At 29.9% G+C, this 14,244-nt stretch overlaps 1 protein-coding gene across 2 annotated transcripts in view; it reads left to right on the plus strand.

Moving 5' to 3' along the window:
- LOC124493662 (uncharacterized) overlaps positions 1-14,244 on the plus strand; it is a 75,088-nt gene that overhangs the window by 55,944 nt on the left and 4,900 nt on the right. For both annotated transcript variants that reach the window (XM_075731886.1, XM_075731887.1), the window contains exon 4: positions 11,841-12,196. In XM_075731886.1, coding sequence (XP_075588001.1) covers positions 11,841-12,196 — 356 coding nt within the window. The remainder of the gene's footprint in view (positions 1-11,840; positions 12,197-14,244) is intronic.

A 14,244-nucleotide genomic window follows, 5' to 3' on the forward strand; every position in this document is an offset into this window, starting at 1 on the left:
AAAAAAAAATCAAACACACACACACACACACACGATGGCATTTATCTTCGATGAGCAAAAGAGACAGTCTGTGTATAATGTATAGACATTTTTTTTTCTATTTATTGGTGATGCTTAAAAGTTTTTTTTTCTGATCAATCTAACAAATGAATATAATATATATAAAATGAACAAATTCGAACGACATTTAATGTTGTGATCATGATGATGTTGATGATCATGGACAACAACAACAACATATAGATAGATATTGATTGTAATATCTTGTAGTTGGATTATGTAATTGCAATTATCACACACACACACACACAGAGCGAGGTAAAATATAAACATGCATGGCTATTAAATACCATTGATGTTTTATTCTGGCCACAATGAGATGATGCACGATGATTATGATTATGATGATGATGATGACGATCTCATCATCTTTCTCTTTTCGATATTTATTATTATTATTATTACCAACAAAAAAAAGAAGAAAAAAAGATAAAATTCGTGTCGTTTATATAGATATTTTTTTTTGTGTTTAAGGTTTTATTTATAATTGAGAATTTGTCGGCTGATAAAACAGATGCTGTTGATCTGTATATCTAATCTAAATACAATCTATTGATTGTATATGGTGTCTATCCATGTTTTTCATTGTTTTTTTTTTTTTTTTTTTTTGGTTGATTTCTATTATGTGTTATTGTGTTCTAATAATAATCATCATCATCATATCGATCATTTATTCATTCTTTGTTTTTTTTTGTTTTTTTATTTTTGCGAAAAAATAAATTTTTTTTTCCCGCAGAAATTCGGTTTGAATTGTATGCGCGCTGATTTCGGTAATTGAATTTATTCATATTCATTTCACATACATGGAAAAAAAATATTGTTTGTCTTTTCAATGAATTCTATGTTGTTCAATTGATGTAGAGATTGGTTCCAGAATATTCTGAAGAAATAATTTGTAGAATAACCGTGCAATAACATCATTATCGTTTTTTTTTTGGTTTTTCGGTTTTTTTGAGTGATCCAAACTACAATATTTTTTGTTTTGTTTTTCACCCCCAAATTCATTTATCAATGGATATGAATTTTGTTGTTGCTGTTTTTTTTTGGCCAATCAATGATCAGTAAATCAGTATTGATCATTACTACCACTTTATTTTGAAGTTTTGGTTAAATTTGGTTCTTTTTTTCTCATTCTTTATACTGTATGATTTACTGATTGATGGTTTTGGTTGGCAAGTTGTTATTGTTTTTTTTTCTCATTTGCTTTGTTCAAGTTGTTGTTGTTGTCTCTCCATTAACTCAATATACAAAAAAAACCCGATAATAATAATAATAATAATAACCTTCGACCTTGCGGGCCTAAACTAATGTACACGGGACAAAACTTGTACGCTGCTGTTGATGATGTGTGTGTGTGTGATTTGACTGTGATCATTCGGGCAATAAACAAAACGAAATGAAAAACAATGATTTCTGGATAAACACCAGTTTTTGTGTGTGTGTGTGTTTGGAATGTTGTAAAGACTAATTGCAACAACAAAACAGCGATGATTATGATCATCATGGTGATAATCAAACCAGGGCCTCAAATTTTTCTGTTGTTGTTGTTGTTGTTGTTGACTGGTAGTTTTTTTTCACTTCATTTAATAGCTGGTTGGCCTAAATATCAAAATTGTTTGTTTGTTTTAACATTGTAGAATTTAGAAGGACATTTTTTTTCTGGAATCTGGATTTTTATTTTTTTTTTGCACCATCATTGCATCTTCAACTGGAATAGTAATAGTGGTGTGATATATCTAATCTAATAAATTAATTTGCTCAATTTAGCACGTCAAATGTGCATTTATGTTGTTTGAATGTGCGGTCCTGTAGATTGTTGGTATGCAAAACGTTAATTTTTTTTTTTGTTCACCAGAAATTTTAATTTCAATTTCAGGTCATGATAGTGAATTTTTTTTCTCTTTCTCATACACACAATGTCTGTTTGTTTGAACCACGGTGTGTTTTTGTAATGCCAAAGTGTTATAATTAACTTTACCATTGACATTTGATGATGATAATAATAATGATGTGCTGTAGAATGAAATTAAAATCCAAAAAAAAAAAAAAAAAAAAAAATGCAAACATTCACCCAAATAACAATGATAACCTAAAATTTGATGACTGTGTGACACCTAATCAAAATGACAACCCAATATTTAATACATCAAACAAATCATTGATTTTGAATGAATGATTGGTCAGAATGGACGACATGCCTTTCATTTTTATTTTTTTTTTTTTAACCATTTACACGGCTAACTTTATCACATAAGCTGTCCCAATATCCCTCATGGTCCCTCATCATCACCATCATATCTATCATGGACACACACACACACACGCACAAATAAACATTCCATCTAATGATGATGATGATGGCCAATGGTTGTCTAATTGTCAATAATGTCTATCTATTTATTTCTATATAGTCGATTTATCGATGATGATGATGATGATTATGATGAGGATGAAAATGGCCACAATATATACAATTGAAAAACCTTAAAATGACTATGACGACAATTTAACTAGAAAATTACATATCTTTGGTGCCTTGTCTTTTCATTCATTCAGTGTATGTTTCTCCCGGCAAATTTTTTTCTCTTCATTCATTCATTCATTCATTCATTGAGTGAATGTTTTTCTTTCTTTTGATTGAAAATTATTATTGAAAATGTAAAAAGAAAAAAAAATTTATTCTGGAAAAAAATATACTTATCGATCTGGGCGAAAATAAGGGCGGTTAAAAAAGAAAAAGAAGAAAAAAAAATAAAATAATGGGGGCTGACAATATATATATTAAATTGATTGGTTTACCATTTCATTTTAGGTCGTGATGATGACGATCAAAATGATGATGATGGTGGTGGTGGTCAATTTTTAAGAATTTTTTTCGTTTGTCATACGAAAAGTAATGAGAGAATGAGCTAAGCTAAATAGCTCGAACTAGCTCAGCTAGATACCAAAAAAAAAAAAAAATTTTTTTTTCATTCGATTTTGTTCTATTTGATGGAAGAAAGAAGAAGAAGAATACACCTAAGAAAAGTCACCTGTGTATTTGTGACAGAGAGATTGAAAGATGAGCAACAATAATAATAATAATAATAACAACAACGACCACAAATTCAAGTCACAAAAATGTGATGTTATATGTTTCATGACTATAGTTTTTTTTTCTCTTAACAAAGACAAACGATCCGAACATTTTTCGACATATTCTCTTCAGATGAACAGATGAAGAAGAGAAAAAGCTCACGCGACAACCCTGTGACAAGCGGTATAACAAACAAACAAACAAACAAAAAAAAACCACCCGGACTTAAGGCGTACGTTTTTTTTCATCAAATAATCGAAGAAGAAAAAAAAAGAAAATTGTATTCTTCGATCATTTCAAAATAGAAAAAAAAGTTTGAAGAAGAAAAAAACCAAATTAAAGCGGTTGACAGTGAAACATACACACACTCACACATCTTTTTTTTTGGGTTTTTTAAGCCTGAAGCCATTGTGTGTGTGTGTGTGTGTGTGTGTGTCAGATCTATGGCCAGATTTTAGGTTTGGCTATTCTCCTTATTCACATTTTGGTTGTATAGAATCATCATTGATTGCTGAATGTTTTGCTTGGCGCACACATTGCATCAAATGTTGATGACCGTCAAGCATTAATATTAACACAGACGCAGACCGTGATTTGAAGAAAAGTCTTTGATCTTTAAAGAAGAAGAAGAAGAAGAAATTCTTCTTAAGGTCAATTGTCTCTTCATCATCATCATCATCACTCTTATTATTATTATATTTAAAGAAACAAGAAAAGAGAGAGAAAGAAAGCTCGACTGGAATGTCGTTATATTGTTCTTTGCATAAACATACATAGCATCTTAGCTTATTCATTGTCATAATCACACACACACACACACATACACACATCACATCACAATGTCAAGCAAGCACAAAAATTGATGCGGCTTCTCCTTCCTTTTTATTCCCCTTCCCCCATACCTCATTCAATCATAAGAGATATGATAAAATGGCCAAAAAATAAAAAAATTTTTTTCTCTACAATTGGACACCTACACATTCTTTATGTTAATATTTACACGACATCAGTTTCAGGTTGAATATATGAATTTATCAATCCTATATTTTTTTGTTTCATAGCTAAAAATTTTTTGGTCAATCAAACTGGCCATAATAACAATGATGATGATGATGAAATGATGACACCCTTTTGTCCAATTTTGTTTTTTTTTCACTACTACTAAAATCAAAGATCAAGATCGATCGATCGATCGATCCATGGCACATATGGCACATTTATTTTATTTTTTTTTTTGAGAAATGAGTCTGTATCGTTTATCTTTTTTTTGTTCTTTTTCTGGTCATCATAGAATCTATTATTATTATTAAAGTTTTTTTTTCATTGAAAAAAATCTTTCATGAGAAATTCAATATATAATTTAGTTTTATCATCATCATCATCATCATCATCAAGATAGTTTATGGTATTTAGAGCATTATTATGTAATTATTTTTTTGTTGTTGTTCAGATTCAGTTTATGGAGGTGGTGGTGCTGGTGGTGGTAGTGAACTAAATCGATATCATCTATAATAATAATATGAACATCCGATCATCACGACAACAATGACAACAACGATGATCATCATCAACTTTGATAGAATAAATCAGATCAAAGATGATGATGATGATGATGATAGAAAATCCTTAAAATGTCATTTGAATCAAAAAAAAAGAAAAAGAAAAATCTTTTCCACCATTGATCATCAGAATCATCATCATAAATGTTTGTGATGGTCACTAATCTGAAAATATCTATGTGTGTGTGTGTGTGTGTATGTGTATGTGTGGTTAGTTCATAGTAGTAGTTGTCCGTAGCAATCATTTATTTTTGAGGGTGAAAAAAAAACGAAACAAATTTTTTTTTATTTTGATTTCGTTTATATCGAAATCGAAATGATGCGTTTTTTTTCTCAATTTTAACTTTAAAAAGAAAGCAAAAAAAAATAACAAATCTCTCTCTCTCTCTCTCTTCTCTGTGATGACCCCTCTCTCTCTCTGAATGAGATTTCTATTTTTTTTCATCATCATCATTTTTCTTTTGAATGAATGAAGCAAATTTCTACTACGATTCCAATGATGATGATGATGATGATGATAATAATGGTTGATGATCATTATCCGAATGACATACGATCATCCTCATCATCATCATCATCGGATAGAATTTTCATGTTTTTTTCCGTTTTCACTTTTTTTTTCTAAAAAAAAAAATTTTTTTTCCTTTTTTTTGTCTGACAAACTAAACACTTAATAATAATATAATGATGAGATGATATGGTGTTAATGGGGAAATGGGACTACTGGTCTTTTGATTTTGATTTTTTTTTTTTTGTTTGTTTGTTTGTTGCTCGGATATATACAGAGATACGCCCGCCAATTTTTTTTTTTGGTTCCACATCCAAAAAAATTTTTAATTTCATAGTAAAAATGACACACTTTGCAATGTCTTTTTTTTTCCGGTCGTTTTTTTTCGTATAATTATCGATCACGAATTGATTCTAATTATAATTGACAACAAACAGATCGATTAAATCGTTTTTTTCGGTTGTTTTGTTTTGCTATTTTTTTTTTTCTTTTGGATCATCATCATGATTATGGCTATCGGTGCAATATCTGTTTGTGTTTCAACAAATACCTGGAATATTTTTAGTTGATGTATGTGTGGATTTTATTTTTCATGAATAAAGATCATCATCATGCTTGGTCTCTCTCTCTCTCTCTCTCTCTGGTTGATCATGAATGAAATTTTTTTTTTCACCAAAAAATAATGCTAATTATAGTCCAATGTAAGTGTGTGTGTGTGACCCATCAAGATGATGATTATCATCATGATGATGATGGCCATCTTTTGGCCACATTCTTTTCTCTCTATCTCTATATATGATTGTAGTTGTTGATTGAATCTCATCATCACACTTTCTGATGATTATTATTACTATGTTTGTTTGTTTGTTTGTTTGTTTGAATCATGCCCTGTTGTTGTATGCATACTTGTGTTGTTTTATTTGTGGCAGCCCCTTTTTTAAAAAAAAATTCATATTTTTTCAGCAATGAAAAAATCATGATCATGATCAACAGCAACAACAACAACAACGAATTGTATATTGGATGGTTTTTGAATGACACATCTGTTTATAAATTGAAAATTGTTGTTGTTGTTGTTCAACTGGATATGACAATCAATTATCCACATATATTTCTATAGGAAAATTGGAAAAAATCCGGGAATAGATAGAAATTTTTCAAATTTTTTTCTGATTTAATTGTCTCAACTAAAAAATGATGATGATTATTACTTGCAATGATCCTCATCATCATCATCATCATCATCATCATAATCAATGAGAATAATTTTCTCGGTCATCAAATTTGAAATCTGAAATAATAATAATAAGAATCATAATCATAATCATCATTATTATTATAATCATCATTTTTCTCTCTCTCTCTCTCTCTCTGTTTATAAAAATAGTTGCACTCATTATTTTTGTTTTATATATATTTACTTGATGATGCTAAATAGCATCCATGTACACATCCACACACATTTAACCTCTCGAATGAATGAATGGATGGATGACAAATGCTGTAAAATAGAAATCGTGATCAATAAGTAACATTGTTTTGTTTTGTTTTTTGTTTGCTGCTGCTGTTGTGATTGGTTTTAATGAAGAAAAAAAAATAAACAGTTGTGTGCATCTTGACTGAACTGATTATTATGATGATGATGATGATGATGATAAACCTGTTCATCATCATCATCATCAACGCGTTTAACTGGTTTTCAAAATATTCGATCGATCGAACGATCGATGAGACACACACACACACACACATACACACGCACAAATGGATCAATAATCGATATTGATAGATTTCGATGCTCGATAAATGATGATTGGGGACAAGTTTTTTTTTCTTTTCTCTTTTTCTTCATTTTTTTTCTACCTGAAAATTAAAAACAACAACTGTCGTTAAAAAGATGTGTAGATTTGCAGCTGCTGCTGCTGCTATTTCAAATACCACTTCTTTATGTAATTCTTGGATGCCATCAACATCTCCTCTTTCATAATTTGTAATTTTTATTCACCGATATGACCGAATCAAAGTTTCTGATCGATCAAAACTAAAATGAGAAATGCACGAATCTGTGTGTGTGTGTGTGTGTGTGTGTTGCATACATCTCACAATTTTATTTTATATGAATTATGATCCATGCAATTATAATTTGATCATCATCATCATCATTTAAAAAGTTTGGGTCATTTAATTTTTTTTTACTTCATCTTCATTCGATTGAAAATTAGCAAGAAAAAATGATTTTTTTTTCCAAACCAATTTTGATATCAATTCAAAATTATTAATATTCTTACGTTTTGTCCATCACATTTTTACTTTTGGTCAAATTGATTTAGTATAAATGAGATAGAAAAATGAAACCCACATAGATTTACTAAATTTGATGATCAGGATCAATTGATCGATCTATCGATCGATTGAATAATCATCCGATCGATCAATATCATATCACCATATCCAATGGTTTGATGTTATGACCACCACATGATATCTATGAAGAAAAAATAAATTCGATGCTCTTTAATTGCTTATTATCCTCATGATCATTTTTTTTTCTGGATAATTTTTCTTCATTTTTGCTGTGATCATGAATCCAAAACAAAACAGTGTCGATTTCGATCTGACCATGTATTACTAATATCGCAATAGGATCGATTTTTTTCTTTCTTCTTGAAAATATTTCTCTCCGTGTGTGTGTGTTTTTTTGAATGATTAATCGGTGATAATTACACTTGTTCCACATTTTCTTTCTTTTTTTTTGGTTCCAAACACTCAATACACACACACACACACACACACTGTTTCAAATGTCAAATATTTCGGCCTTTTGACATTTCTGTCCTTCTAGACGCCGACCGATCATTGTTGATGATGATGATGATTCTGACTGTGTTTGTGTGTGTGTGTGTGTCATGAATGCACACCACAAGTGGTATTTTTCTTATTATTTTTTTTCTGGTGACTTTTTTTTTCTTATTTTTGCTCAATTTAATTACAGTTTTCAATTCATTTCGGGTCCGTTCGTTGTCGTCATCGTCGTCATCATCGTTGTCGTTAAATCTGGGAAACCAAATCGAATCAGGTTCATTTTCATTTTCAAATATACCTACACACAGACAAGGTGTATATATAAATGTTTCACCTTGATTTGACATTGAGAACAAACAGCAATACTAATCGACCGACTGACATTTCTTCTTCTTCTCGATAATCGACATCGAACCTCTCTCTCTCTCTCTCTCTCTATCTCACTGTGAAACATATTTGAAGACATTTATCATGACGACGACGACGACGAAAACGTATTTTAATGGTCGTTTGTAACCATTGACAATTGACATCTTACATTTGGACTCTATGTTTTGATGATGATGATGATGATGGTGACTTTTGGTCGTCGGCATTTTTTTCTCCATAAACACTGTGTGTGCCTGACACCAATAATTAACTCTTGGATTTTTTTTCTTCTTTCTTTCTTTTTGGTTGTCGCGAATTATAATTTTTTTTTTGTGAAACCCACCGAAAAAAAAATGAAAACGAAACGAATCGTTGATGATGATGATGAGTTTATGGAATTAGAACTAAGTAAAAGGATTGTGTGTGTGTGTGTGTGGAGACAAGGTAAGAAAAACAAAACAAAAAAATCGAAAATGAAAATGAATTTTTCTTGTTTTTGTTTCGACGACACACACACACACACACACAAAAACAAATTGACTTTTTTTTTCTTCTTTTCCAATCATGATTTTCGGTTTTTTTTATTCATTTGTTTTCGGGTGTTTAGAATTGTTTTTTTTTTAACAAAAATCATCGGTCATTGATGGATGAGTTTTATTTTCGACAAACCAGAAAAAATGGTTTGTCCACAGTCCAAATCTTAGACACATATGTCTAGTTCGTGATGAGATATTTCGTCTTTTTTTTCTCAATAATAATTGTCCATTGTGATCATCATTTTGGTGATCATCATTTGACTTCAATTTTTGTTTTGTTTTGTTCTTTCGGTCGGCAAATAATCTTTATATATACATGCCCCCTTTATGATCAGGTGATCAATGAATGATTATAGAAAAAAAAACTCAACCACCCACTCAACTTGTTGATGAATCAGTCTCGGTTTTTTTTCAGTCAATTTTCAAATGGCGACATGTTTTTTTTTCTTGATCCAATTATCTCAACAAAACCGACACACACACACACACTGGCTATTGTTGTCTATCTATCTATCTATCTGAAGGGTTTAAAGTTATGGTCAATACCAACCATGTCATGTCAAATCATGTCATGTCACAGAAAAAAAATAGTGATGATTAACCGTCAACCACGAATTTTTTTTTATATTTAATTCACTTAAAAATACCTGTGTGTGTGTGTGTGTGTGTGTGTATTATGATTGTTTGTGTTGACAATTGCTCATTTTGTTCCACACTTTTTTTCAAAAGGATCAGAAAAAAAGATTGATTAGATTTGAAAACAAAACAAAACAAAACAACACAACAAAAAATTAGTTTTGGTTCATCATCATCATCATCAATACCTGAAAACTCTTTAATCAAAAAGTCAGAAAAAAAATCTGGATCTTTCAAAAAAAATGAAAAACGAAAGACAAATGATAATAATGGTGTGTGTTTATGTGAGAGAAGATAGGCTTGATGATGATGATGGCAGCTAGCTTTAAAAAAAACTGACGCACCTATTATCGATGACTATGACGACAACGAAGTCGTAAGAAAGATGAAAAAACGTCAAATCAAGTTTAAGCAATGAACAACAACAGGCCACTACATCATATACAAAGCAGATTTAGTTAGTTAAAAAAAAATTTTTAGTTAGTTAGTTGATGAGTGTTAGGTAAGTAGGTAGGTATGTTTCATTCACAATTGAACACAATTCTCAATTCATTCACAACTCAAGAAAAAAAAATTCTTTTAATGAATTGTATATATGTGTGTGTGTGTTGCTTATATGCTAGGATCCTTTTTCATTCAATTCATTGTAAAAACTAAAGTCCAGTCTGTCACACATACACACACACACACACACATACACAACACATACTACAGTAACTAACTTAATTAACTTAAACAACCAACACACGGATGTCATCTGTCGTTGTCTCTGTATGTTTTTTTTTCTGTGTATATTTATCTGTGATCATCAATCCCACCCATCATTCATTGGTTTCATCATTTCATTTCATTTTGATGTTGTTGATGATGATGATGATGATGATGACCTTATACTACCAGGCAGCCATCTAACATTGTGTATTGTCGATTGTGAAATGAGAAGCAAAAGCAAATGAGAGAGAAAGAAAGAAAGAAAAAGATAGCTGACCTTATACATACATACATACATACATACACACAGTCTGTTTGTCTGTTCACCAAATCCAAATGATTTGAAAAAAAAGAGCCAAAAATAGAGAAAACAGACAAAACATAGAAAGAAAGAAAGAATGAATGAATGAAAAAGAGAGAAAGAGAAAGAAAGAGGAGTAGAAATAGTAACCCTCCTACCAATCACACCTGAAAACATATCTTCTCCTCCGCCTCATCATCATCATCATCATCATCAATGGATAACGATGAAAAAAAATATATGGAGTGATTTTGTTTTTTTTTTTTTTTTTTGGTTGATTCTTTTCAGTTGTTTAACAACATTGTCATAGAAGAAGACGAAATTAAAAATCCAGTTTGTCGTTTGTATTTTGTTGTTGTTGTTGTTGTTGTTTTCTGGTGTTTGTCTTGTCATTTTTATATATTTATTTATTATATTCTTTTCCATTCATCAGTGTCTCTTTGATGCTGAATGCGACAACATCACATTCACCATTCATTGTAATCGTTCGACAAATTTATTTTTTTTTTCATCGTTTTGTTTCGCATCTGGATTTATTTTGTTTGTTTGTCAATGGATGCTAAATTGATCGAGTCTGATCATGTTTGTTTGTTTGTTTATCAATGTTTGTGCCATGTTTCTGTTCGTTGTTTATTTATTTTTTTGTGATTTTTTTTCCAATTTTTTTTTGTGAATAAAGTGAATTGATGATTGATTCTTTGTTTTATTGGTTCATATCGATTCTTTTGTTTAATTCCTGGTTTTTATTTATATATGAAAAAAAATTTTAACAATAATATCCATTTGTGTTGTGTACACTATGTGATTATAAATTAATTAATAAAAAGTTAAAAGATAAAATTCAAGAAAAATTTTATAAACAAACAAAAAAAATTCATTCCAAATGACTCTGGGCATAGATATTGCTCATCGTCGTCGTTTGGCTATGGAATATTGTCAACAAAATTTTCTACAACTACATCATCAACAACAACAACAACAACAACAACAACAAAAACAATCATCAGAAATGTTGACAACATCTAATCATAATAATAATAATCGATTAAAATCAATTAATGATCATATATCAGCTACATTAGCAAAATGTCATAATAATAAAGATCGTATTGCAGCCAGTGAGTGTTTGTTGTTGTTGTTTATTCATCAAATTTTAATTATAACTTATTAATTGCAATTAATTACAATTACAACATAGTTATTTGATTCATAGAACAACAATTAATTACTTAACTTTTTATTTTTTATTTTTTATTTTTGCATTTTCATAAAATAATTATAGTGATGGAACGATTAAATCTGGATAAATTACTTAAATATGGTCCAACAGCATCATCATTGGCTGCGGCAGCAGCAGCAGCAACAGCGGCAGCCGCCGCCGCAACACAGAATATACCAGGATTTCCTCATACAACACCACCTGGTGGCGGTGGTGGTGGCACAAATACAGCCACCGGTACTGGAAATACATTATTCGACATAGCATCATTAATGTTGTTTGGTACACATGCATTACCGATACGTTTGAAAATATTATTGGATCGTTTATTATGTACACTTGAACATGATGAATTAGTTAATCTGTTACATGCATTCGGTTGGACATATGATGATTATTCACGGGGATATATGCTACAGGTAATTTGAATAAATCTTTTTTTTTTGTTTAATATTACATTACATTTGACAGTAATTCAATCCTATCTACGAATCAATGACAATGGTCAATATTGATCAATATCGATGAATTAAACATTGAAGATTGTATTTGTTATCAATTTTATTTTGGTCAGATCATATCAATCAGTTTTAGGGCTATGATAGATGGATGAAGCAACAAAAAAAAAAAAAAAAAATACTTGCATATCTACCTATCTATTAATCCTTGATCTTTTACAGTGGAGGCAATAATAATAATCATCATGATGTGATGTGATGAGCATTTCATATCAGTAAGATAAAGAAGAAAAAAAAATGACATGTAAATACGTCGATCTTTTTTTTCGATCAATTCGATTTTATCATCAGCGGATATAATCGTATTAAATTGCCAAAATAAAAAAAAAAATAAAAAGTCTGAAAGGAAAGGAATTATGATGATGATGATGATGATGATGATGAATCCAATTCAACAATTGTTGGATATATCAGTGATTCATTTCATTTCATTCATTCATTTAATTCACAAAATAACGTGAATTAAATTTAGGTATCACCATCATCATCATCATCATTTCTTTTGCTGTTCATCTGGATTATTTATTCAATCAATTGATGTATGTGTGTGTGTTTGTGTCTGTCCAGATCAATTATTCAAATTTTGTGTTACAAAAAAAAAAAAAAAAAATTCATTCGTCTGTGTCCATGTTTTTTATTTATTTATTTACATTCAATCTGTGTGTGTGTCTGATTGATTCTTCGGATGCCAATGGATTTAAACATCGACATACTGATACGATTGATGACAACGAAATAAATTCAAAAATAAAAAAAAAACATTTCCGAATGACCATTTGCTCGCTTGTTTTTTAAATTTTTTTTTTTTGGCCATAGGCTAACTGATCATTTTTTTTTGTTCACTGTTTTGTTTGTTTGTTTGTGTTGTTATGTAATACCGACCTTTTATTTTTTTTTGTCGTTTGTTTATTATTTGTTTGAATCGCACCTTTTTTTATCTCTCTCTCTCTCTCTCTCTATCTTTTTCTCTGTCTATCGTTTTGATTGATTCACAACCGACAAGTATAAAACAACAACTACAACACACACACAAGGAATTCATTGATTAATATAAATAAATAAATAAATGTCGTATATGCATAAAAAAAATAATTGGAAACATTCACCAATAACAACAACAACAGTATTCACAGGTATTCACACATAAGATGGATATAAAAATAACTTGTTGCAAATTTTTTTTTTTTTTTAGTTATTGTCGTTTGTTGGATGTATAAGTGCATGTGTGTCGTGTTTGAATATATAAAATAAAAAAATACAAAATTTATTAGCCTGTGATGATGATGATGATGATGCCATCATCTCATCCCATTTGTGATCATCGTCATCATTGAATGATGGTGATCCAAATGAGAAAAGTGTAATAAAAAAAAAAAATTCAAAAGAAGCGGCAAACATCTATCGAATCGAATCAAGAAATCGAATTGAATATATTTGTCAACAATCGGCTTTTTTTCATTTTCTCTTTCTCTCTCTCTCACTCCTAATTTCACGGCATTTTTTTTATCAATTTTTGTTGTTGTTGTTGTTGTTGTTGAAATCAAAATTATCAATTGTTTTGTTTTTAAAAAACTTAATTCTAAAAAGAAAAAAAAATTATTACACAATTCTATGTGACAAAAAAAAATGAAAAAGAAATTCTTAATAATTTTTGATGACCTTTGTGTGTGTGTGTGTGTTTTTTTTCAGGGTTCTTTGACTTTCATCGGTCATCATCATCATCATTGATATTGGCGGCGGCTATGTTTTTTTTTCTATTTGTTTGTTTCGGTCATGTTTATTGCTTGTTGTTGTTGTTGTTGTTGACAAGCATACATCAACAACAACAACAACAGCAACGAATAAACATTAAAAAAGAAAAAAAATGTAAATTCCATCTTGATGATGATCATGATGCCTCGAAGCTATTTTTAGCACAATATTATAATAATATCTATACAACAACAACA

Source organism: Dermatophagoides farinae, chromosome 6 (genome assembly GCF_024713945.1).
Source record: "Dermatophagoides farinae isolate YC_2012a chromosome 6, ASM2471394v1, whole genome shotgun sequence".
NCBI classification, from domain to species: Eukaryota; Metazoa; Arthropoda; class Arachnida; order Sarcoptiformes; family Pyroglyphidae; genus Dermatophagoides; species Dermatophagoides farinae.